The sequence below is a fragment of the Monodon monoceros genome, unplaced genomic scaffold (genome assembly GCF_005190385.1).
Source record: "Monodon monoceros isolate NGI ecotype Baffin Bay Population unplaced genomic scaffold, NGI_Narwhal_1 Super_Scaffold_6, whole genome shotgun sequence".
NCBI lineage: Eukaryota > Metazoa > Chordata > Mammalia > Artiodactyla > Monodontidae > Monodon > Monodon monoceros.
The window spans coordinates 30,250,874-30,273,648 of NW_021703783.1; the positions used below are offsets into that span (position 1 = coordinate 30,250,874).

Here is a 22,775-nt window from a genome sequence, read left to right on the forward strand (position 1 = left end):
AAAATATATTTGATTATAGCCCATAACATTAATTCATGATAAATGGCCAGGGAATCAGAGAAAAGAAAATATAAATGAGATTTCAAGTTCTTATAACAGGAGATTTAAAAATTACTCTTGTATTAAAAGTACCAAATTATGCTATATGAACATATATGAAATAAAGAAATGACTTATTTAAAGTTTTCTTTGAAAAAATTTCCCCAAGCTTCCTGATCTTATGATTCTCAATCAAATGCATGAGACAACATGACACAAATCATAAATGAGTTGGTTTAAAGTACTATCTATGCATGGGGTGGAAAAAAATATCTCTTCTTTATTTTTCATGTCTCCATTCATCATTTGTGAGTCTTGGAATATAGCATTTCAGTATTTGGTCTTTTAACATTTGACTTTTAGCAGTAAGTAACTTTCTGATTCCCTATTCATCCTTGGCAGTAGGGATGACTCAGAACTGGGTTGGAACCCTGCTTCTCACTCAAAACACACACAGGCATACTTTAGTTTCATTACTGCTCTAGAAATTAGCCCAAAGAATATAGCAAGTTAATTTTTTAATTTGTTTTCATGAATATATGATTCCTGACAGTGAATTGAAGCAAAAACTAGTTCCCAAGCTGAAAATTCCAAACCAATTACTGACTACTTAAAGATATTTTGAGTCAAGCCAGAGTCCGTGGCTTGGAGACGAACTAAGTCTATGTACTGTCTTTCTCTTGTCTCTCAGTTGGCCACGCATATTCTCAAGTTCAGTCTGAAGGAAAGCTTATAAGAAAGGGGACAGGCATGGTCTTGGCCACAACCAGCAGGACAGCTGGACCAGAAGGAAGACAGCAGCTTACCTTTCAGCTCTTCCTCCAATATTGCTATTCAGCCTGAAAACTTCACTAACCAGGCCTTCTTAAAAGGAAATTATGATCAGTGAAAACATAGGTATATGCCCAAGCTAATGATGCAAGGTGCTAATTTGTCTCATTTGACAAAAAACATTCAAATATTACTGGATCTGTTTTGCTGAAATATTTTGCATATTTAAAACTTATTCCAAGTGCTTACATCAGCTAATTACCTCAATCTAATTAGGCTTCAAGTTTCCAGCTCACCCAAGCTTTTCCTAGATATTACTATTTTCCTTATACATAGAATAATATTTTATAGTCTGGGAAGTGAAAGCAGACTCTGGCTCAACTGATGTCACAGATTTTCAGATGGGAAGAGTCCATGGGGTTCACTTTAAGTGTGTCCATTCCCTTAGGGTTCAACTGTTGTAATATTTTTCTCCTGGTACTTAACTCTTTTGGACACGCTCAGGCTTGCATTTTCTCAGAATTAAAAGATTTTTCCCTAGTTCCTTTTGGCCTACTTCATTACTTGGCTTCACTTCACATGTTCTCATTTTTGAACTTGTTATTCTTTTTGGACAAGGTCTTTGACATCCATCTTCTCTTTAACAATCAAAATGTTATATATCCTGGAATAACTCATACCATAATCTGCTCACATTCCTAACTTTTGCTACAAGAATTGCATGGCTGGACCAAGGGCATCACACAACCACTGTTTTATTTTTTTCTTTTCAAGTAACTGCAAGTCTAATTTTCCTAATATCTCACTAGAATATTTTTAGATTCCATCTCTTCATGCTCTCTTTTAAAAAATGTTCTCAGTGCCATTGCTTTTATTGTGAAACAATAATTGCCAAGCTCCATCTATAAAGCCATAGCTGTAAGTCGTAGCTTTTTCCAACAGCCTAAAAAGATGGAATAGATGCCTCTGGCCCCAAACTATTTGAATAAATTCAATAAGGTTCTGCTTTTCCTGATTTACCCAATTCCCAAGTATATGTACATGCTGTTCTTGTTAAATGATTTCTTATTTATTCAGGAATTTATTGTTTATTTAGTTGGCCAAAGGGGAGGGTGAAATGTAGAGCACTGGGACAAATGTTACTTTATCATATATCTGTATGTATAAAATATGAATTATAGCTTTTTATTTTGAAACAAGTTTAAAAACATATCAAATATTTGGCAAGCCACCCCAGGATCCTCACTTGCTATTGAACTACTCTAATGAAATCTCTTTCAAACAGAAAAAAGGCTCAGAAGATTCTTATTAGCCTCTACTATTAGTGTTTGCTAATTCTTCAGTTAGTGCCAAGGATTTAAAGAACAAAGTCTGGAGCGTCTTTCATGTGTTTCAACTGATACATTTTGGCACTACACCAAAGTACTTGATTTTCTGGGAACAATGAGGAATCATCAATGACTAATTTAGGAAGCTCATCCTAAGTTATGTGGAAGTAGCATCAGGATAATGGCAATAAGTGGTGTGTAGCCCGGCCATAGGGTTGCTTTGCATTCCTAAGGTTCAGAAGATGGTGAAGGAAGCTGGGGCAGGAGGGCTTGGAGGGTTCCCTTACTGCATGTTTTCTGTAAGGCCTGGCTGCTACACACTTTGAAGAGTCAAACTGGAGGGAGGGGCAGTTTGACCTAAATTGTATATTCAAGACAAATAGAGGCAAGCGGTTCATTATTTTATTGCTATTATTTCACTTCTTTCTTTCATCATCATTTCCTTTAATTCTCATTTCCAGGTGCCCAAATGATCACATTCCCATTCCCAAAGGTAAAATGGCTGTGGAGGTAGAAGACGGATGGTGTGGCGATTGAACCTGCAGCCAGACTGCCAGGTAATAGAATCCTAGCGTCCTCCCGCCGTAGGAGATCTTGAAGGGCGGTTCAAGTTCTCCCTAAGAGGGTGGTGTCCTAAGGCGAGCACCTGGCCTTTTCCCGGTCTTTGCTGTCAGTCATCATCCCGCCTCGCTTACACTCACCCGATTTCTGGATCGTGATTTGAGAAGCCGGGCTCTGTAGATACCTCACAGTGATTTCCTTCGGTTGCAGACACTTAGCTGATGATTTTGTAGTTGATTTGAAAGAACAGAAGTGCATCGATTTCAAACACGTTTATTGAAGAACGACTGAGTGTGGGACGATGATGATTCAGAGGAAAACCGAACAAAGATCCTGCTCTTCTGGAGGGAGCTTTCATTCTGCTGGAGTTGTGCTGTTTCTCAACACCCGCGCTGTGCCCATTACCAGCTCTGCCCAAGGACTGCTTGAATCTCAGTGTTCAGGCAAACGGGCACACAGCTTTCCAAAGGACCACTGTAAGCTGGCCTCAGCTCTCCGCAGACAAAATTTGAAAGAACATAAATTGCAGAGCAGCGAAGGAGTGGGCAGGTTGGGAGTGGGGGGTTGGGGGGGAGGGAGGCCACTGGAAGTGGCGTCTATTCGTATCAATACGGCAGAGTCAGGGGACCTAGTCAGAGCCAGAAAACTTCAAGCCTAACAAACTCTGAGATCACAATCCCTCACCCTTCTCCTCCCCTCCGACGAGCCATCGCAGCGGGTGCACTGTCCCTGGGGTAGTTCGTGGGGGGACAAGGGGTTCGGAGAAAGTGGACTCCTCGTTCGCTTCCCCTTTTCCCCCATCCCTACCATGGGCTTTGCCCTGGAGCGCTTCGCCGAAGCGGTGGACCCGGATTTCCAGTGCAGGCTATGCGGCCAGGTGCTGGAGGAGCCCCTGTGCACGCCGTGCGGGCACGTCTTCTGCGCCCGCTGCCTGCTGCCCTGGGCGGCGCGGCGGCGCCGGTGCCCGCTGCAGTGCCAGCCCCTGGCGCCGGGCGATCTGTACCGGGTGCTGCCTCTGCGCAGCCTCGTCCAGAAGCTGCGCACCCAGTGCGACTACCGCGCCCGCGACTGCGGCCACTCGGTCGGGCTGCGCGAGCTGGCGGCGCACGTCGAGCTCTGCGACTTCGGCCCTGCCCGCCGCCGCCGCCGGGGATGCGTCTCCGGGCCGTGCGGCCGGGGCGGCGGGGACGCGTCCGCGCGGGGGGGCTGCGGCTCAGCGCCCGGGGTCCACCGCGGCGGGACGCCGGGAGTCCGTGGCGGGAGCGGGCGGGCGCCAGGGCCTCAAGTCCTGGCCTGGAGGCGGCGCGAGAAGGCGCTGCTGGCGCAGCTCTGGGCGCTGCAGGAGGAGGTGCTGCTCACGGCCCGCAGGTACCAGAAGAAGTTCACCCAGTACATGGCTCACGTCCGCAACTTCGCCAGGGACCCGGGCGGCGGCCGCGGCCGGGTAAGCACTGAGGGGCCGGCACCCGGGGAACGGTCGATCGGGGTGGAAAGGGGAACGGTTCCTTCTGGCACTTCAGAATTCCTTCGCAAAGTGACATACTTCTTTATGTGGTAGGAAGAAGCATCCACCGCCGTGATCATCCTATACTATTAGTATTTTTCGAGTGTATTAGTATTGCAGTTTACAAGGATTGTCCCCTTTCCACTTATATTGGGATTGGAAAAGAGTTAAACAGATTAAATTCCAGCTTTTCGTCGGAGAACGAGGAATTAGGAAAACTCCTTTTCCCACCCAGACCCTTGCTTCCCATCTTTCACTCTCCTGCCTACCCTCTCTGCGTATTTTTTGTACCTTCGGCCTCGGCCTGAAGCCAGTTAGAGAAGGAAAGCCAGGTAGCGAGGACCTCTCCTAACCTGCCTCCCCTCTCCCGCTGGCTAGCATCCCGGGACATGTCATTCCCACACCTTTGGCTCTGCATGACTTAGTTTCCCTACCAAACCACCCATATCAGCCACTTTGTACTCAGCACAGGGACTCAGGGATACGGGAAACCAGGATAACTTGGAGTTAAGAAATTAAGAGATGGAATTTCTTAGACCTGCAGGGTTCTTTTCATCACCCCGACCTTCCCTAAATAGTTCTTAAGTGCTTCCAGATTTCATTATTAGTGGAACGTGAGTGGGTGAGTGTGAGACTTGGGGAACCTAGTCTGAGAGCTCACATCTATCTGCGCTCAGACTAGCCATGTGACCTCCCGGGATGTTTCCCTTCTTTGTCGAGGTTGCTGGCCCTGAACTGTGTTAATGGACTGCCGGCTTTCTGACGGAATAAACAAGCCTCTTTGCAGCGGCTCGTGACAAGAGGCTTGTTTATAAAGATGTTCCTTCTCTTCTGAAGGACTTCTGCACAGTGTTTGACATTGTTGGCTGCTGCCATGGTGAGCAGGGATTTAGCAGAACTTACACTCCGTTCAAGGAGCTGTTTTCATTCCCCAACCTCCTGGGGAGGAGCAACCCAGGGTGATGCCCATTTGGAACTGCTTTGCATAGCCTCCAACTCAGGCACCGAATTTAGAAGCTTCTGTCCTTGAACCTAAAAAGGATTATTGAAGTGTGAGAGGCTGAACTGTTTCTACTCTGATAAATGGAAGCACACACTTATTAAAAGTTTGGATGCTCTCTATGATTCTTTATCTCTCATATTTACATCCACATAAATTTACAAAAATGGGAGGACCAGGGAGAAGCACAGAAGTATGGTCTGTAATACCAGTTCAGGGTTCAAGGTCTTGGGGAAGCAATGGTTGGTGGAAAGGAGCAAGGCTAGATTATATGACAGAAAAGTCCATGCAACAAGTCGAGAAGTCAAGCTGTGGTTCTGAGAAGTGAGGCAAAACTGACCATGATCTGCAGACTGCTTACCAAAAGGCTTCTCCGTGCTGCTCAGTAATGTTTTCCCACTACCAGCAGGGGCTGCTGTGCACACTGCCTGGGAAAAGTTCCTGGGAAAAGGTGGTGATGATGGTAGCAGTGGTGATGATGTTTATGGAAATTTATCATTCTGAAGTAATTGCCAAATATGTAATTTCCTAGAATAGTTAATAATATGAATAACCATGAATAAAATTCATATAGCCTTGCACTATTTCATCTTATGTTTAAATTGGTCTTTTTTAACAAGCAGGTTTGTAGATATAATTCCTGTTTGTTTAACTGTTATTTGGCCATCAGGGAAGCAACACATACTGCTTTAGTTAGCATAAATCCTCTCTTTTTAAAATTCTGCAAAACCAAATAAAAATACAATTTAAAATTACGATTACTGTAACCTACAAAATCCTGTATTTCAGTAGCAATGTGAATATTACTGTTGAAATAAATTTATAAATAGCTCACTATTATTTACATCCCTTAAGATTTTCCAAAGTGAAATTATTACATAAAATATTTCTTAGATTCTTTAACAATTTATTTTACTCATCTGGAGGGATGAGCCCTACCATGGGCTAATGGAGGGAAAAAATAAGGATACCTGCATGGTCGAATCAGAAATCTGTTTAAGTTACAGTGGAATCAGAATCAGATGCTGAGTTAGGATAAAAGCTTCATGTATAAACATGCAAAGCCATTTAGTCATTTTTGAAAATAGTTATTTTTCTCACATGCATGGTTGTTCCTTCAAATACATACTTTCAAAGTAAATTCAGGAAGAAATTAACCTCCCAAATTCAGCCATCCTTAATTTTAAGATTTTAAGGTTTTCTCTTTTTCAAATCAATTTATTTACAGTTAAAAAACACCTTTATTGTAGCATTTTTTTCTTTTATATTTTTTAACTAGTCAGTTATTTTATCCCTTTTCTTCTAGGATGGAGAGCATAAGCCATTCACTATTGTGTTAGAAAGAGAAAATGACACTTTGGGATTCAATATTATAGGAGGTCGACCAAATCAGGTAACCCACCCTGTTAATGCATAACTCACTCTTTGCTTAAAATAATAGAAGACTTAGCTTTCAGTTGTGGATTTTAAGTAAAAAAAACAAACAAAAAAAAAGAAGGTTTAATCTTTAAAATAGTGCTTGTCATCAAAATGCAAATGTTCCAGTATAAATATTCCAGAACAAACCGAGAATTTTTTTGAGAAAAATAAAACAACAGCTAACAAACTTTGCTACTTAAAAAAAAAAAAAGAGTACATTTCACATTTTACCTACATCATACAGCCCTGTTGGCAAATTTCTTAAATAAACCTATTTCACAATAACACATATAGGCAATTTCTACTTGATAATCTTAGACAGGTATATTGCTTGCTTGTACCTCTTATTTATTATGTCAAATTGGTCAGTTTTCAGATGCTAACACAGACCAGGCAGTTTATAAAATATCTTGAATGAATGAATGAAGAGTTAAAATAAGTTGAAATGAGGGATAATTGTTTTCACAATTACATAGGTAATACCATGTCTAAAAAAGATAGTTGATTTGATATATTTTTGGCTCTCCAAATCAAATTTTTTATTAAATTGAATGAATAATTTTTTCTACATTGATGCCAATTGTTTTCAAAATGCATGAGTTAATAAACTTATACCAAATACTGTAGTTGCAATGTTCTTTCATATCCTTCAAATAGTACATCAACTTAATTTTCATCCTAACTAGGAAAGGTAGTGAAGTTTTTAAAAAATCATGTTCTTTCATTTTCCAATCAGCTGCCATGAAAGTTTTGCATCCTGCATTGCAGACGTTGGCCACAGAAACTGTCTGAGCATTGTTGGACATATGCTGTGTTCAGGCCAGGATGGCAATGACATATTTCCTCTTTGTATTCAGCATTTCGAAAACCTAGCAACTAATGACTGCTGTATTCTGTTTCTAGAACAGTTGCCATTTATTATGAAAAGATAAAAGTCTTTTCAGCATATCATATTTGTTTTCTTTTCCTCTAAGGAATATTTTTATAAATGCTAGTAGGGTGTTTGACATTTAGATGACACTAGACACTTTTAAGAGCCTCTTACAATTCATGTTAAAGAAGGCTGATTAAGGAGAAATAATTTTGTTTAACTTGCTATAAAGCGAAATGACATTTAAAATTATACGGTGTATTATTATAGAATGTTGGACATTTTCCCTAAATAAGTTTTGCAGGGTAATTGGTTTTCTGTGACTTGCTAAAATGTCCTATATGTATGATATTGGCTATGTGTTTGAGGTTTAATTAATCATTAGTCTCATTGTACCTGGAACTGTGTAAAGATTAGTTTTGAATGGGTTCTCCTACAATTTGGAGTTGATCTTTTGGGATTTTATACTTGAGTAAGCTCCTAGTCTCCCCTGTGAATAGATACAGTCAGAGCTATATTTCCAAATCTGTCACATCGTGAGGCTAAATTATATTTTCAGAACTATGACCACATTTCAAACCAATTATATAGTTAGGCTGGATATGCTTTTTGTTTTCTTTAACTTATAACCCTTTTTAATTGCTATACCTCTTTATACATGAGACATTTTATAAATAGTACTTAGAAGCCCATTGTTATCATTGTTCATGCCCTTTCCCCATAGCTTTTATGTATACTGAAAAACATGAGGTAACTAGATAATCTTGTCAAAGATGTTCATTCATTAAAGCTGCCATCTTGATTAATGACTATTTGGTGTTAAGTAAGTTAAAATTCAGTACCAATTCTCCAGCTAAGAAAGAGAATTGCATGTTTAGAGAGGCTTGTCAATGTTACATTTACTAAATTGTTTTTTATCCAACTTAAAATTTTGTTTACATCTTTCTTACTGCTAAAGATTTTATTTTTTAAAGGATAATCAAGAAGAAACACCAATGGAAGGAATTTATGTTTCAAAGATTTTGGAAAATGGACCTGCTGATAGAGCAGATGGCTTGGAGATTCATGACAAAATCATTGAGGTAAGACAATAATAAAGCACAAATAAGATCTGTGGAAGAAATATTTGGACATTTAAAATTTCCAAACTTATTGCTTTTCCTTGGTGTGGTACTTATTAGAGTGTATATCTATCTAGAGTGTATAACTAACCTGTTTTAATTATTAGATATTGGAATAGAAGAATGAATCACCCAAAATTTCCAAATGTGTTAATGAATGTCTCCATTTTAATAAATTGCTTTTCCCCATGAATTATAAAGATAATTGTGTGATTATTAAGGGACTGATTTGTTATAACATCTCAAAAAAGGATGATAAATCTCTGCTGAAGAACACTTTTGACAAGTAAATATTACTATCTTTAAACTTGTAATTAGTATGTTATATGTAGAATTATTTATACATTCCCTTTTTACCATTTCTTAGTTTAATATGGTTATCTTGTTCATGTATCTTCTACATGAAAAAAAAAAAAGAAGCAGCTATTGCAAAAACTTGGTGGGAACTCTTCATTTTCTCTAATGTACATTGTGGCTGTATTGTTTGTATTTAGGGTTGACAAAGTAAATACTCACAAGTTAGTGAAACTTGAGCTGTGATAATAGAATTTTGGGTCACTGCCATTTACCGCCTCAGTGCTTTTCAAATTTTAACTGGTTGAGATAGTATTATTTGGCGTAACTGAAAATTAGGTTAGCTTTGTCAATGGAATTATTTCCAATGTATTAGTAAAGACATAAATAGAAATTTGGAAGGTATACTTGACTCCACTATTCTTTTGGAAAAATTCTGTTCTTTCTAGATTATATAATCATTTGCACTACCTTTCTGAATGTCTATATAAACTATCTGGATGGAGACTGTTTTTCTTTATTAAACTTTGAATAAAGTTTTAGATGTTCATTTATCATTTGTGCATTAAAAAAGTTGAATTTTGAATAATTTGACCTAGAATGAGAGTGAAGAGTAGAGAAGAGCCTATCGTTTGTTGTTGACTCATAACATTTAAAAATTAGCTGATTAGGCACTTTGGGGAAGAGAGAGGAGTCGCCTTTGGCTGAGAAATTGTGGTTTTTATCTGAAGAGGTCTCTTGCATCAAGGTTTTCTCTTTCCAGTTTTGTAGCCAAGAAAGTATGGAGCTACTTTCACTGATGCTATCCAGTTTGTCGTGACAATTTGCCTGGTGGAAACATTTACATGCTACAGTTTCTAAAGTTAGAATTTTTCTGTTTCTACTCATGTTTGTGCAGCACTATAAAGGACAAGATAACCTAAACAAAAAATTGTTCTTTTTACTTTCTGCCTTATTGCTAGCATTTTGGTTTTTCCAGTTAAATGGAAAACAAATGCCTACATATGCTACTATTAGAAGGGCTGATGGAACTGGATATGTATATTCAGCTAACACACACACTCACATATACTCATAACAGAAACACATACTGGGGATTTAAAAATAATTTATTCCAGCTAGGTAACAATGTTATGTACGCTTCCTTAATGTTGCATGGAAAACGAGGAAGAAGAATTTGTCTTTTATATTGTGATATAACATATTTGTTAAAAATTTACTGGTTTTGTTAATGTATAGATGTACTTTTATAAAAACTATGGTTGATTAATCAAGTGCATCTTTATATCTAATACTGTTACAAATATATGTCAAAATAACCTTATTTAAATAATATAAGATAAATAGCAAAGAGATCAACCATGGAAATCTAAATTATAATTTATAACCAGCTGCAGTATTATTATTTCACCTTGATGTGCATATATTAGCTGCTAATGACAAGAGCTTGAAATTTGCTTCAATGATAGAGATTTATCAATGTATCCTTTATGCAAGGGTAAATTGGTATTATGCATATTTTTATTATAGCTCTGTAATGAATTCATGTGACCACATTTGCAGTTAAGAAATGAGTTAGGTGGTATACATATTTCTGGAATGTTGCCTGTTAAACAGCATGAAATATTTTGCAAGGAAGATTATTAGAAATAAATCTCTTATATTTAGTTGTTCAGTGATGCCATCAACTTTTTTAAAGTGATAGATATTTGTGTGACCTTATTTCATGTACATATGTAAATAAGCATGCTTGTTCTTATACATATATATGTGTAAATACCCCCATGTACCAATTAAAGTAAGAAATATTTGATTCTTGTCAATTATTTTAGTTCATCTACCATTATGGTACCAGTCAACTTTACAGAGTTTATAATATTGGGAAACTGATAAGAAATATATTGATTAATTTAAAATATGCAGAGACAGAAAAACAGATTTTATATTAGAGGAATTTCTTTTCCATTTTTTTGTTCTCAGTGATTTGTTTAGTGAGCTAATTTGATGGACTGTTTTTTTTTTTTTCAGTTTTTGAATTTCAAATGGCCTTGCTGATTTAAACCTAGTGCAACAAATAAATTTGTTTGCAGAATAAAGTACACAAATAGGTCATATATTATGAACTACCCATATGACTTAACTCCCACAGTCTGACACATTACTAAATGCCTTGAATTCAGTGTTATGTAACTTAAATAAAAAATAGAAACTGTTAGATAATTTATTTTTTACTTAAATCAAGATATACTAAAAATATTTTGTGTAGTTAATTGCTTAAAGCACTCATTACAGCGTTTATGAAATAAATTTATAAAATAAATTTTCATAAATCACTCATTTAAAGGAGGAAATACATATGTTAAAAGTTTGGTTCTACTAATACTTAAAGAAATTTGAATAACCCTAATAAAAATATAGCTATAACAATTTTGTTAAAATTTAACAGAAGACAAATACTCCAAAAGTATTGCTTTTTAGTATTGCACATTCTACTGAAGCTGAACTCAAGAATTATAAAAGCAAAAAATCATAGTCATGAGGTAAACCCATGTCATATTTTTCACATAATACAAGGCAAGTTTATTTTTGGAGCCAGTCTCCATGAGCAGTCATATTTACCAGTTTCTAGATGTTTACACGTCCACATTTGTTAAAATATTTATGTGTGTAGATTCAGAAAAGACATCAGTTGTGATAGTTCAGTTACATTAGGTGTCAAAGTATCACCGGAGACTGAAAAGACAGATGTTGTTAAAGACATTTTGAAACATCACAGAAGTTCACATAGACCAGGAATTCACCAGAGTCTACATCTGAATAAAAGCATCTTTTACAAGCTGTTTTTCACCATTTCAAGGCTCAAAGGACCACAGAAGATCCTTGATACTATCAGAGGCTTTGAAACAATTTTATGCAGGCAATACCGTTACAGTCCTTATCATCATGTTAGGATGCCTGAGGGGTATGTGGGAGGGAGTTGAGAGTCAAAGTTCACTGCTGCCGTCAGCAACTATTCCTCTATTATTATTTCTGTGATGCTGATAGTGGGCTACACAACTATAACCCCTAAGTGAGAAAGTGAATAGAGGGGAAGATAGTCATTCATGGCTCTTTGTGCACATTTTCTTCTCCCTCCCCCAACCCCCTTCCTGAGTTCCTACCAACGCCCTGTGACTGTGACAGGAAAGTCCATCCTTCTTTCAGCTTCTGGAGACCAGGGAGTTGGGGTGGAGTGCTGTGAAGTCTTTGAGAAGAACAGTTTGAAGCAGAAAGCAGAGTTTTCTTTAGTGTATACATTAAAATCTATTCTATTTAGTTCGAAATTCATTATGAAATGCAACACACAAGACATTTCCATTTACTTTAGAAACAATTCCCACATGGAAAAATGTCAGTGTAGCACTTTCTAGAAAGTACTGAGTTTAGTACTAGCAGAAAGAACTTTACAAACATCTCTACAAGAACTTCTTAACTATTCCAGACTGCCAACTACAATTTCTTTTAGTTCTGTAATGGTAGACATTCTGCATTCTCTATCACTACTTTCTCCTCCACTAAAGTGTCAATCTTTGGTGGTTATCATGTTTATTTGCCCAAGACTCTGCATAGTTTTGTTGTAGCTATTAACACAGGAAATTTAAATGCAGATCAGACCTAAACATTCAGGAATGCTTTTGAATCAGTTCTTCAATGTGGCACCCCTGTATGTGCCTGATGGCACAGTGTAATTTACCACTTCATAAAGCAGCCATGCTAATTTGTTTATGCATTAGAAGCATTTACAAGTTTTGTAGGTCACTTGTAAATCTGGTGGGCAATTAGAATTTTTGACAAATTGCTATTTAATTCAAACATATCACTGAATTTGTCAATAAAATATTATCCTCACACATCTTTAAAGTATATTTTAACTGTTCAAATAACATTGACTGATTGTCTGAAAGAATTAGGAAAGAAAGCAATCCTGTTAATGCAAGTAAAGAAGTACATTGTAATGAGTTTTGTAATCATGATTACATTTGTAATACATGATTGTCATTATATAAATTGTATAATTTAATGTATCTTGAAAAGTACTGTGGTGCAGTAAGAGCATGAATTCTGAAATCAAGGAGATCTGGCTGGAATTCCTGTCCTGCCTTTTAAAACGTGTGGCCTTGAATAAGCCAGCTGTGCCTCAGTTTCTATGCCATTCATACTTATTGTGTGCACATAGTGCCTGGCACAGGGCAGATTCTTGGAACCTGCTATCAGAGCCTGATGTGCCTCATTCAGCTTATGCAAGTAGTTTTGCTCTCCAAAGCAGATAGACAATGCAGGGAGAGGAAGGGGAGTTGTATTTTTCTTTTTGAAGAATTCAGATCACTCTCTCCAGCTTTCAGCCATTCCCATTTCCATAGGCACCACAGTTTGAATGAGTAAATGTAGAAAGTTTTAAGTTGTACATTTCACCCACTCATATGGACCTCAGATGCAGAAAGGGCTGTGGGAGAAAACTTTACACTTATGATTTAATTCAGTCATTCAACAAGTATTTTACTAACTGCCTATATGTGTCAGGTGGCATACCCTATGTTGTGGAAATAAGACTCTGCTCTTAAGTAGCCTGTGGTGTAGAGGTCCTGTTTTCTGTCTATACAAGGCAAGGCAGGCCTTTATGTGAAACTACTCTTTCAATTGTTATGAGCGTAAATGGACATCACCATCTTGTCTGAGTGGAATGACACTATGGATTTATTCTAATTTTCCCATTGTCCTACAGGTAGTTCAATTCATTTTGAGACATGATAAGGGGTTAGTAAAAGAGTAGAATCTGTGGATGTAACATAGCAATGTGGTTTCAGGAGGAGGTGCAGGCCTTGAACTTGGATCTCAGCCTTGAATTTGAACTGGGTTATCTCACAAACGTTTCTCAATTTTTCTTATTCCCAGTTTTGTGCCTATAACTATGAGGGTAACAATAGCTAGTCCCTCAAATTTTCTATCCAGTTAATCATAGTATTTTGCCACTCCACTGAGTTTCCATTATTGATAAATACAGTTTTGTTTAAAATGTAGTTTTATTTTAGCTTACAAAAGAAAGGCTGGAAAGGTCTTTAAAACCTTGAGATTTAGTGTGTTAAGCACTGCTTTATCTGTTTTAAATTTATAAGATATGAACTTTGATTTCTTTTTTTTGAGTACTAAGCTTCTGAGAAAGTAAACAGGGTCACCACATATGACTATGCAGTTTGCGCACTACATAACTGCATGTGATGTCCCTGTCAGAAGGTCTAACTGTGGCTCCCCTTTCCCCTTTTGTTCCCTGCTACAAAAATCCTCAACAGAGCACTTATAACATTTATTTTTATTTAGGTGATTTTTATTAGGTATAATTGACATACAACATTATATTAGTTTCAGGTATATGACAGTGATTTGATATTTTGTATATATTGTAAAACGATCACCACAATAAGTCTAGTTGAAATCATCACCATACAGTTATAGAATTTTTTCCTGTGATGAGAAGTTATAAGATCTACTCTCTTTGCAGCTTTCGAATATGCAACACAGTATTATAACTGTAGTCACCATGCTGTACATTACATCCCCATGATGTATTTATTTTATAACTGGAAGTTTGTACCTTTAGACTCCCTTCACCCATTTCCTCTACCCCTCACCCCCAGCTTTGAGAACCACTGAACAAGCTGTTCGCTGTATCTATGAGGTTTTTTTTTTTTTTTCAGATTCTACATATCAGTTAGATCCTATTGTATCTGTTTTTCTCTGTCTGACTTATTTCACTTAGCTGATATATATATATATATATATATATATATATCACAGTTTCTTTATCCATTCATATATCCATGGACATATATGTTGTTTACATATCTTGGCCATTGTAAATAATGCTGCAGTAAACATGGTGGTGCATACATCTTTTTGAATTAGTGTTTTTATTTTCTTTGGATAAATACCCAGAAGTGGAATTTTTGGATCATATGGTAGTTCTATTTTTAATTTTTTGAGGAAACTTCCTAATGTTTTTCATAGTGACTGCACCATTTACATTCCCATCAATAGTGCACAAGGGTTCACTTTCCTCTACATTTTGGCCAACATTTGTTATCTCTTGTCTTTCTGATAATAGTTATTCTAACAGATGTGAGGTGATATCTCATTGTGGTTTTGATTTACATTTCCCTGTTGTTTAGTGATGTTGAGCATCTTTTCATGTACTTATTGGCTATCTGTATGTCTTCTTTGTAAAAAAATATGTGTTTACTTCCTCTGCCCATATTTTAAGCAGATTGTTTGATTTTTAGCTGAGTTGTAGGCATTCTATATATGTTTTGGATATTAACCCCTTATCAAGTATATGATTTGCAAACATTTTCTCCCATTCAGTAAGTTGCCTTTTTGCTTTTTCTCCTTTGCTGTTCAGAAGCTTTTTAGTTTGATGTATTCCCATTTGTTTATTTTCACTTTTATTCCCTTTGCTTTTGGTGTCAAATCCCCCCAAAATTGTTGCCAAGACCAGCATCAAGAACCATATTGCCTATGTTTTCTTCTTGGAGTTTTATGGTTTTTAAGATTTTACATTCAAGTCTTTAATCCATTTTGCATTAATCTTTATAGTGTAAGACAGTGGTCCGATTTGATACTTTTGCATGTGGCTGTCCAGTTTTCCCAGAACCATTTACTGAACAGACTGTCCTTTTCCCATTGTATATTCTTAGCTCCTTTGTTGTACAGTAATTGATTATATATATGCATGGGTTTATTTCTGGGCTTTCTATTCTGTTAATCAATGTGACTGTTTTTTTATATCAGTACCATACTGTTTTGATTACTATAGCTTTGTAATAGAGTTTTTAATCAGAGAGTGTGATGTCTTCACCTTTGCTCAAGCAAAGGGTAAGATCACTTAAGATTACTTTGGCTATTTGAGGTCTTTTGTGATTCCATACAAATTTTAGGATTGATTTTTCTTTTTCTCTGAAAAATGCTGTTTGAATCTGTAGATTGCTTTGAGTAGTATGGACATTTTAACAACAGTAATTCTCCCAATCCATGAGCACAGAATATCTTTCCATTTATTTGTGTTCTTCAATTTCTTTCCTCAAAGTCCTGTAGTTTTCAGTGTACAGGCCTTTCACTTGTTCAGTTAAATTTATTTCTAGGTATTTTATTCTTTTTGATGCAATTGTAAACAGGATTGTTTTCTTCATTTGTCTTTCAGATAGTTCATTAATACTGTGTAGAAATGCAACTGATTTCTGTGTATTGATTTTGTATCCTGCAACTTTACTGAATTTATTTATTAGTTCTAACAATTTTTGGTGGTGTCTTTAGAATTTTCTATATACAATTGACTGTCTGTATACACTAGTTCTGTATCTGCAGATTCAACCGTGGGTTGAAAGTAAAAAAAAAAAAAAAAAAAAGAAAGTTCCAAAAAGCAAAACTTAAATTTGTCATGCACCCGCAACTATTTACATAGCATTTACATCATACCTAGAATTATTTACATAGCATTTACATTGTATTAGGTATTGTAAGTAATTTAGAGATGATTTATATATATGGGAGAATGTACATAGTTTACATGAAAATACCATGCCATTTTATATATGGGAGTTGAGCATTCACAGATTTTGGTGAGGGCTGGAGCCTAGAAACAATTCCACATGGATACCAAAAGATGACTGTATAAAATTATGTCATCTGAATATAGTGAAAGTTTTACTTTTTTCTTTCCAATTTGCATGCTTTTTATTTAATTTTCTTGTCTGATTGCTGTCTGATTAAATCTTCCAATACTATGTTGTACAATAGCGGTGAGAGTGGGCATCTTTATCTTGTTCCTGATCTTAGAAGAAAAGCTTTCCTCTTTTTACCATTGAATATGCCATTAGCTGTGGAACTGTCATATGTGATATTTATTATGTTGAGGTAGGTTCCCTCTGTACCTACTTGCTTGAGAGCTTTTATCATAAATAAAATGTTTACATTTTGTCAAATGTTTTTTCTGCATTTACTGAGCTGATCATATGCTTTTATCCTTCATTTTGTTAAAGTGGTTTATCACATTGATTGACTTGTGGATACTGAATCATCCTTGCACCTCTGGAATTAAGTCCCACTTGATTATGGTGTATGATCCTTTTAATGTATTGTTGAATTCAGTTTGCAAATATTTTGTTGAGGATTTTTAGATCTGTGTTTATCAGGGATATTAGCCTATAATTTTCCTTTCTTTTGGTGTCTTTGTCTGGTTTTAGTATCAGGGTAATATTGTCCTCATGAAATGAGTTTAGAAGTGTTCCCTCCACTTCTGTGTTTTGGAAGAGTTTGAGAAAAATTAATATTAATTTTTCTTTGAACATTTGTTAGAATTCACCAGTGAAGCAACCTGGTCCTGGACTTTTGTTTGTTGGGAGGTTTTTGATTACTGATTCAATCTCCTTACTGGTAATCTGCTCAGATGCTCCATTTATTTGTGATTCAGTCTTGGATGGTTGTATTTCTAGGAATTTATCCATGACTTCTAGGTTATCCAGTTTGTTGGTATATAATTGTCCATAGTAGTCCCTTATAATACTTTGTTTTTCTGTGGTATCAGTTGTAATGTCACCTCTTTCATTTCTGATTTTATATATTTGAGTCCTCTCAATTTTAACTTTTCAAGAACTAATTTTTTGTTTCATTGATACTTTATATTGTCTTTTTGCTCTCTATTTTATTTATTTCTGCTCTGATTTTTGTTATTTCTTTCCTTCTGCTAAATTTTGTTCTTTTTCTAATTTCTTGAGTGTAAAGTTAGGTTGTCTATTTAGGATATTTATTCTTTCTTGAGATGGGCATTTATTGCTATGACCTTCACTTTTAAAACTACTTTTGCTGCATCCCATAAGTTTTGGTATGTTGTATTTCCATTTTCATTTGTCTCAAGATATTTTTTTAAATTTCTCTTTTGATTTCTTTGTTGACCCATTGGTTGTTCAGTAGCTTGTTTTGTAATTTACACATATTTGTGAAATTTCTAGTTTTCTTCTTGTAATTGGTTTCTACTTCAATACCATTTTGGTGAAAAAAGATCCTTGATGTGATTTCAGTCTTCTTAAGTTAGTTAAGACTTATTGTGTGGCCCAATGTGATCTATCCTGGAGAATGTTCCATGTGCACTTGAGAGAATGGCTATTCTGCTGCTTTTGGATGTACTGTTCTGTGTAGATCTGTTAAGTTCATCTGATCTAATGTGCCACTTAAGGCCAATGTTTCCTTATTGATTTTCTGTCTGGATGATCTATCCATTGTTGTAAGTGGGGTATTAAAGTTGCCTATTATTATTTTCTTCCTTTAGGTTTGTTAATATTTGCTTTATATACTTAGATGTTTCTATGTTGGGTGCATAAATATTTACAAATATTTAATCCTCTTTGTGTGACTGACCCCTTTATCATTATGTAATGCCTTTCTTTGTCTTTTATTTTAAAGTGTATTTTGTCTGATATAAGTATAACTACCTTAGCTTTCTTTTGGTTTCCATTTGCATGGAATATCTTTTTCCATTCCTTCAGTTTCAGTTTGTGTGTCCTTAAGTGTGAAGTGAGTCTCTTGTAGGCAGGATACAGATGAGTCTTTTTTAAAATTTTATTTTATTGAAGTATAGTTGATTACAAAGTTGTATTAATTTCTACTGCACAGCAAAGTGATTCAGTTATATATATATATATATATATATATATATATATATATATAATATATACACACACACACATTCATTTTCATATTTTTTTCCATTATGGTTTATCACAGGGTGAGTCTTGTGTTTTTATTCATTTAACCACTCTGTGTCTTTGATTGGAGAATCTAGTTCATTTACATTTAAAGTAATTATTGATAGTTATGTACCTATTTCCATTTTGTTAATTGTTTTCTGGCTGTTTTGTAGTTCCTCTGTTCCTTTTTTCTTCTCTTGCTCTCTTCCTTTGTGGTTTGATGACTTTCTTTAGTGGTATACTTAGATTCCTTTCTAATTATCTTTTGTGAATTTACAATAGCTTTTTCCTTTGTGGTTACCATGAAGCTTAAATATAACAATTAATATTTACAACTGTTTATTTTAAGTTGATAAAAAGTTGAGTTTGAATGCATTCTAAAGTTCTATATTTTTACACTCCCCCCACCCATGTTTTATATTTTTGATGTCACATCTTACATCTTTTTCGCTGGTGAATTCCTTAACAAATTATCATATATAATTATAGTTATTTTTAGTACTTTGTCTTTTAACCTTCATACTAGTTTTATAAGTGATTAATTCACTATCTTTACTATATATTTACCTTTACCAGTGAGATTTATATTTTCATATTTTTTCTTGTTACTAATTAACACCTTTTTCTTTCAGTTTAAAAAAGTCACTTTAACATTTCCTGTAATGCCAGTTTAATGGTGACGAACTCGTTTAGCTTTTGCTTGTCTGTAAAGCTATTTATTTCTCCTTTAATTCTGATTGATAATTTTGTTGGGTAGAGTATTCTTGGTTTGAAGTATTTTTTCTTTCAGCACTTTTAATATATCACGTGACTCCCTTCTGGCCTGCAAAGTTTCTGCAGAAAAATCTGCTGATAGTCTTGTGTGTGTAACAAATTGGTTTTCTCTTGCTGCTTTTAAGATTCTCTGGTTGTCCTTAACCTTCGACATTTTTAATTATGTTTCTTGGTGTAAGTCTGTTGGGGTTCATCTTATTTGGTACCATCTGGGTTTCCTGGATCTGAATGTCTGCTTCTTCACCAGATTAGGGAAGTTTTCAGCCATGATTTCATCCAATAAGTGTTCTGCTCCTTTCTCTCTCTTCTCCTCCTGGGACTCCTATAATGCAAATGTCATTTCACTTGCTGTTGTCCCATAGGTCCCTTAAACTATCTTCACTTTCTTTCATTCTTTTTCCTTCTTGCTTCTCTGATTGGGTGAGTTTCTTTGTCCTGTCTTCAAGTTCATTGATTTTCTTCTTCTGCTTTATCTGGTCTGCTGTTAAACCTTCTAGTGTATTTTTCAGTTCACTTATGGTATTCTTCAGTTCTTTTTAGTACTTGTATTTTCTATTTTTTTATCTTTTTGTGAATTTTTCACTGTGTTCCATCCAGTCTGCTCCCAAGTTTGCTAAGTGTCTTTATGATCATTACTTTGAACTTTTTATCTAGTAAGTTACTTATGTCTGTTTCATTAAGGTTTTTTTTTTTTTTTTTAGGTTTTAGCTTATTCTTTCATTCTCTCTTTCTTCATTTTGCTTGATTCTCTGTGTTAGTTTCTATGCATTAGATGAAACAGCCACCTCTCCCATTTTTGAAGTGTCGGCCTTGTGTAGACAAACCTTAGTGTTCAACTTTGCTCTAGCTCTTGGCTGTCTCCCAAACCTTTGTGATTGTCCAAGCATCCTATTTTATTTTTAATAGCTCCCAGTGTTGCGGGTGTGCCAAGACCAGTTATTGTCCCAAAGGGGAGGCTGTCAGTCATCAACTAGATTCAGGCTGATTGGAAGCCAGACCCTCAGGCAGCAGTTTTGAGAGTACACAAATATATACTGTCCTGTTGGACGACAAGTGTAAAGTCTGCTGGCCATCAGTTTCAGGTGATGTATAGGTGTCATTTGGCAGCAGCTGCAAAAATCAAGGCACCATACAAGGATATAAGCCCCTTTCTGGAAGATACCAGTGAATAGGAATGAAGCAGAGGGAGAGTGCAAAGATTATATCCGCAGCATCAGTTCCCTGACAGCATCTCTGTTGGCCCCTTTAAGTATGCCAAACCAGAAGCCTGCCTCACAGGCCAAACTTCTGGATACATAACTAGGCCTCTTTCTCAGAAAGACTGGGCACGTTTCAGTCTGCTATCTGTGCAGTGCCCTGGGAATGGCAGCTTGTCAAGAACTGTCTCTCCAATTGTTACAGTCCCATGGGACCCAGGAACACAAAGCTCCCCCAGTCTCTAGAGCCAGGCAATCAAGAGGTGTTCTCTGGATGATAGCCACAAAAACTAGGTACCTGATATAAAAACTGGGGCACCAAACACGTGTAGAAGCTTTCCTTCAGGAGTTAAGGGCACCCTGGTGTGTTTCAGAAGGACAGTACAAAAATGGCATCCTCTGAAAAAAAGAAAAAAAAAAAAGATGGCTCCCACTGTCTTCGGTATAAAGATGGCACCTGCTCAAAATGAAAAGAAAAAAAGATGGCAACTGCCGGCTTTAGTGAGGCAGAAGGAGAGCAGAAAGATGGCACCCACAGCCTCTGCCCCTGGATAGTATCCCAGCAGGTCTCTGCCACTCAGACCAACATTTTAAAATTAGCAAATGAGTCTCTTTTAAATAAAGGCTGGGCATCTTTTTGCACAACAAAGGAAACCATAAACAAAATGAAAAGGCAAACAATGGAATGGGAGGAAATATTTGCAAATTTTGAATGATAAAAGTTTGCGCTACTCAGGATATCTGAAATTAACCCAGAGATAACGCCATCATGATTCTCAAGTGTTTATCATTTCTACCTGGACAAGCACAGTAGCTTCTTGAGTAAACTTTGCCCTCACCCAGTCTCTACCACGTCAGCTCAACTTACTTACTACTGGCAGAGTTGTTATTTTTTTACTCCTTTGCTGCAGCCCCTTCATTATCATTCTATTGTCAATAGGGTAAAATCCTAACTTATCAGTGAAGCAAAAATGGACCTTCAAAATCTTTTTCAATTTTCTTTCTTAAACTCGCTACTGTAGTCACATGAAACTCCTCCCCTTTTCTCAGGTCTCTCTGCCTTTATTCCTTCTTTCCCTTTTACTTGGTATTCTGGCCTTCCCCCCACTCCACATCTCTTCTTTCCCTGGCATATTTCTGAGTATCCTCAAGAATCCTCCACTCCTTGCAGCCCTTCACAATTCACTAAGGGGAATTATTTTCTTCTCTTCATTGCCAGTAGATTTTTATACCTCTCACTTTCGTAGCACTCTTCATAAGCTTTGCTGTTTATTTATTATTTGGTGTTCTTCCCTGACAAATGTATGGATTTCTTAAAAGTGGTTTAGAATTTTATTGGACTTAATAGTTCTAGCACCCTTCCTGCTCTCAGCATTGTGTCTGGTAAACCAAAGTTTCTCTGTTATTTATCTTTGAATTATGGAATAAATGGATGGATAGACTTCAAGCTCAAAATTTTTGGCATTATGGTCTAGATCAAACGATTTTTCAGGTGCCAGGTGGGCAGCCCCTGAAGGCTATCCCTGTTACACCCTGTTCCTTCTCTTTGCATCTTTATCACAAGGCCAATCAGAAGTTGAAAGATTCACTGTTTCTTAAGTTTTAAAATCCCTAAAATCTAGTGTAAATGGATTGAAGCAGTTTTATTTTTCTAGACTGTTTTGTCTAGCCTGTAAATAGGAAAGAACTCAAGTCTGCAGCACAATGTTTCAAATTCTGTTTATGTAAGTGCTTGAATTGGATCTGAAGATGTGTATGTTTGCCTTTAGATTTTTTGTCATTGAACTTGAAGAACACTGGTAAAGCTTACTAAATTCACATGCTTGCCTACAAAGCAGATTTGCAGAAAATGGTACTGGACTGAACATGGAATCGAACAAAAACATGATTAACCACAGAGGAACTGAAAAGATGAAAGGTGTTATCAATGTTTCCAAACCTTGTAAATGGTTTGGTAAAAAGACAGACTTTGGAGCTTCCTAGAGCACTGCGGATGGCTGTGGAGACTCTTTGAAGTTCTCCTGATGAGAGCTGCTTGGACTAACAGTAGCCCCAGCTGTGAGCTTTTCTGAGGAAGCTTAAGGAACAACTCACTAAGCTTGTTGTTCGGAACTATTTAAGGCA

The 22,775-nt window shown here is 36.5% G+C and overlaps 1 protein-coding gene across 1 annotated transcript in view; it reads left to right on the top strand.

Moving 5' to 3' along the window:
- The first annotated feature begins 3,507 nt into the window (after positions 1-3,507).
- The window catches only part of PDZRN4 (PDZ domain containing ring finger 4), a 371,452-nt gene continuing 352,184 nt past the window's right edge, over positions 3,508-22,775 (top strand). Inside the window, exons 1-3 of the mRNA XM_029205432.1 lie at positions 3,508-4,143; positions 6,510-6,596; positions 8,468-8,575. Of these exons, the coding sequence (XP_029061265.1) occupies positions 3,508-4,143; positions 6,510-6,596; positions 8,468-8,575 (831 nt within the window). The remainder of the gene's footprint in view (positions 4,144-6,509; positions 6,597-8,467; positions 8,576-22,775) is intronic.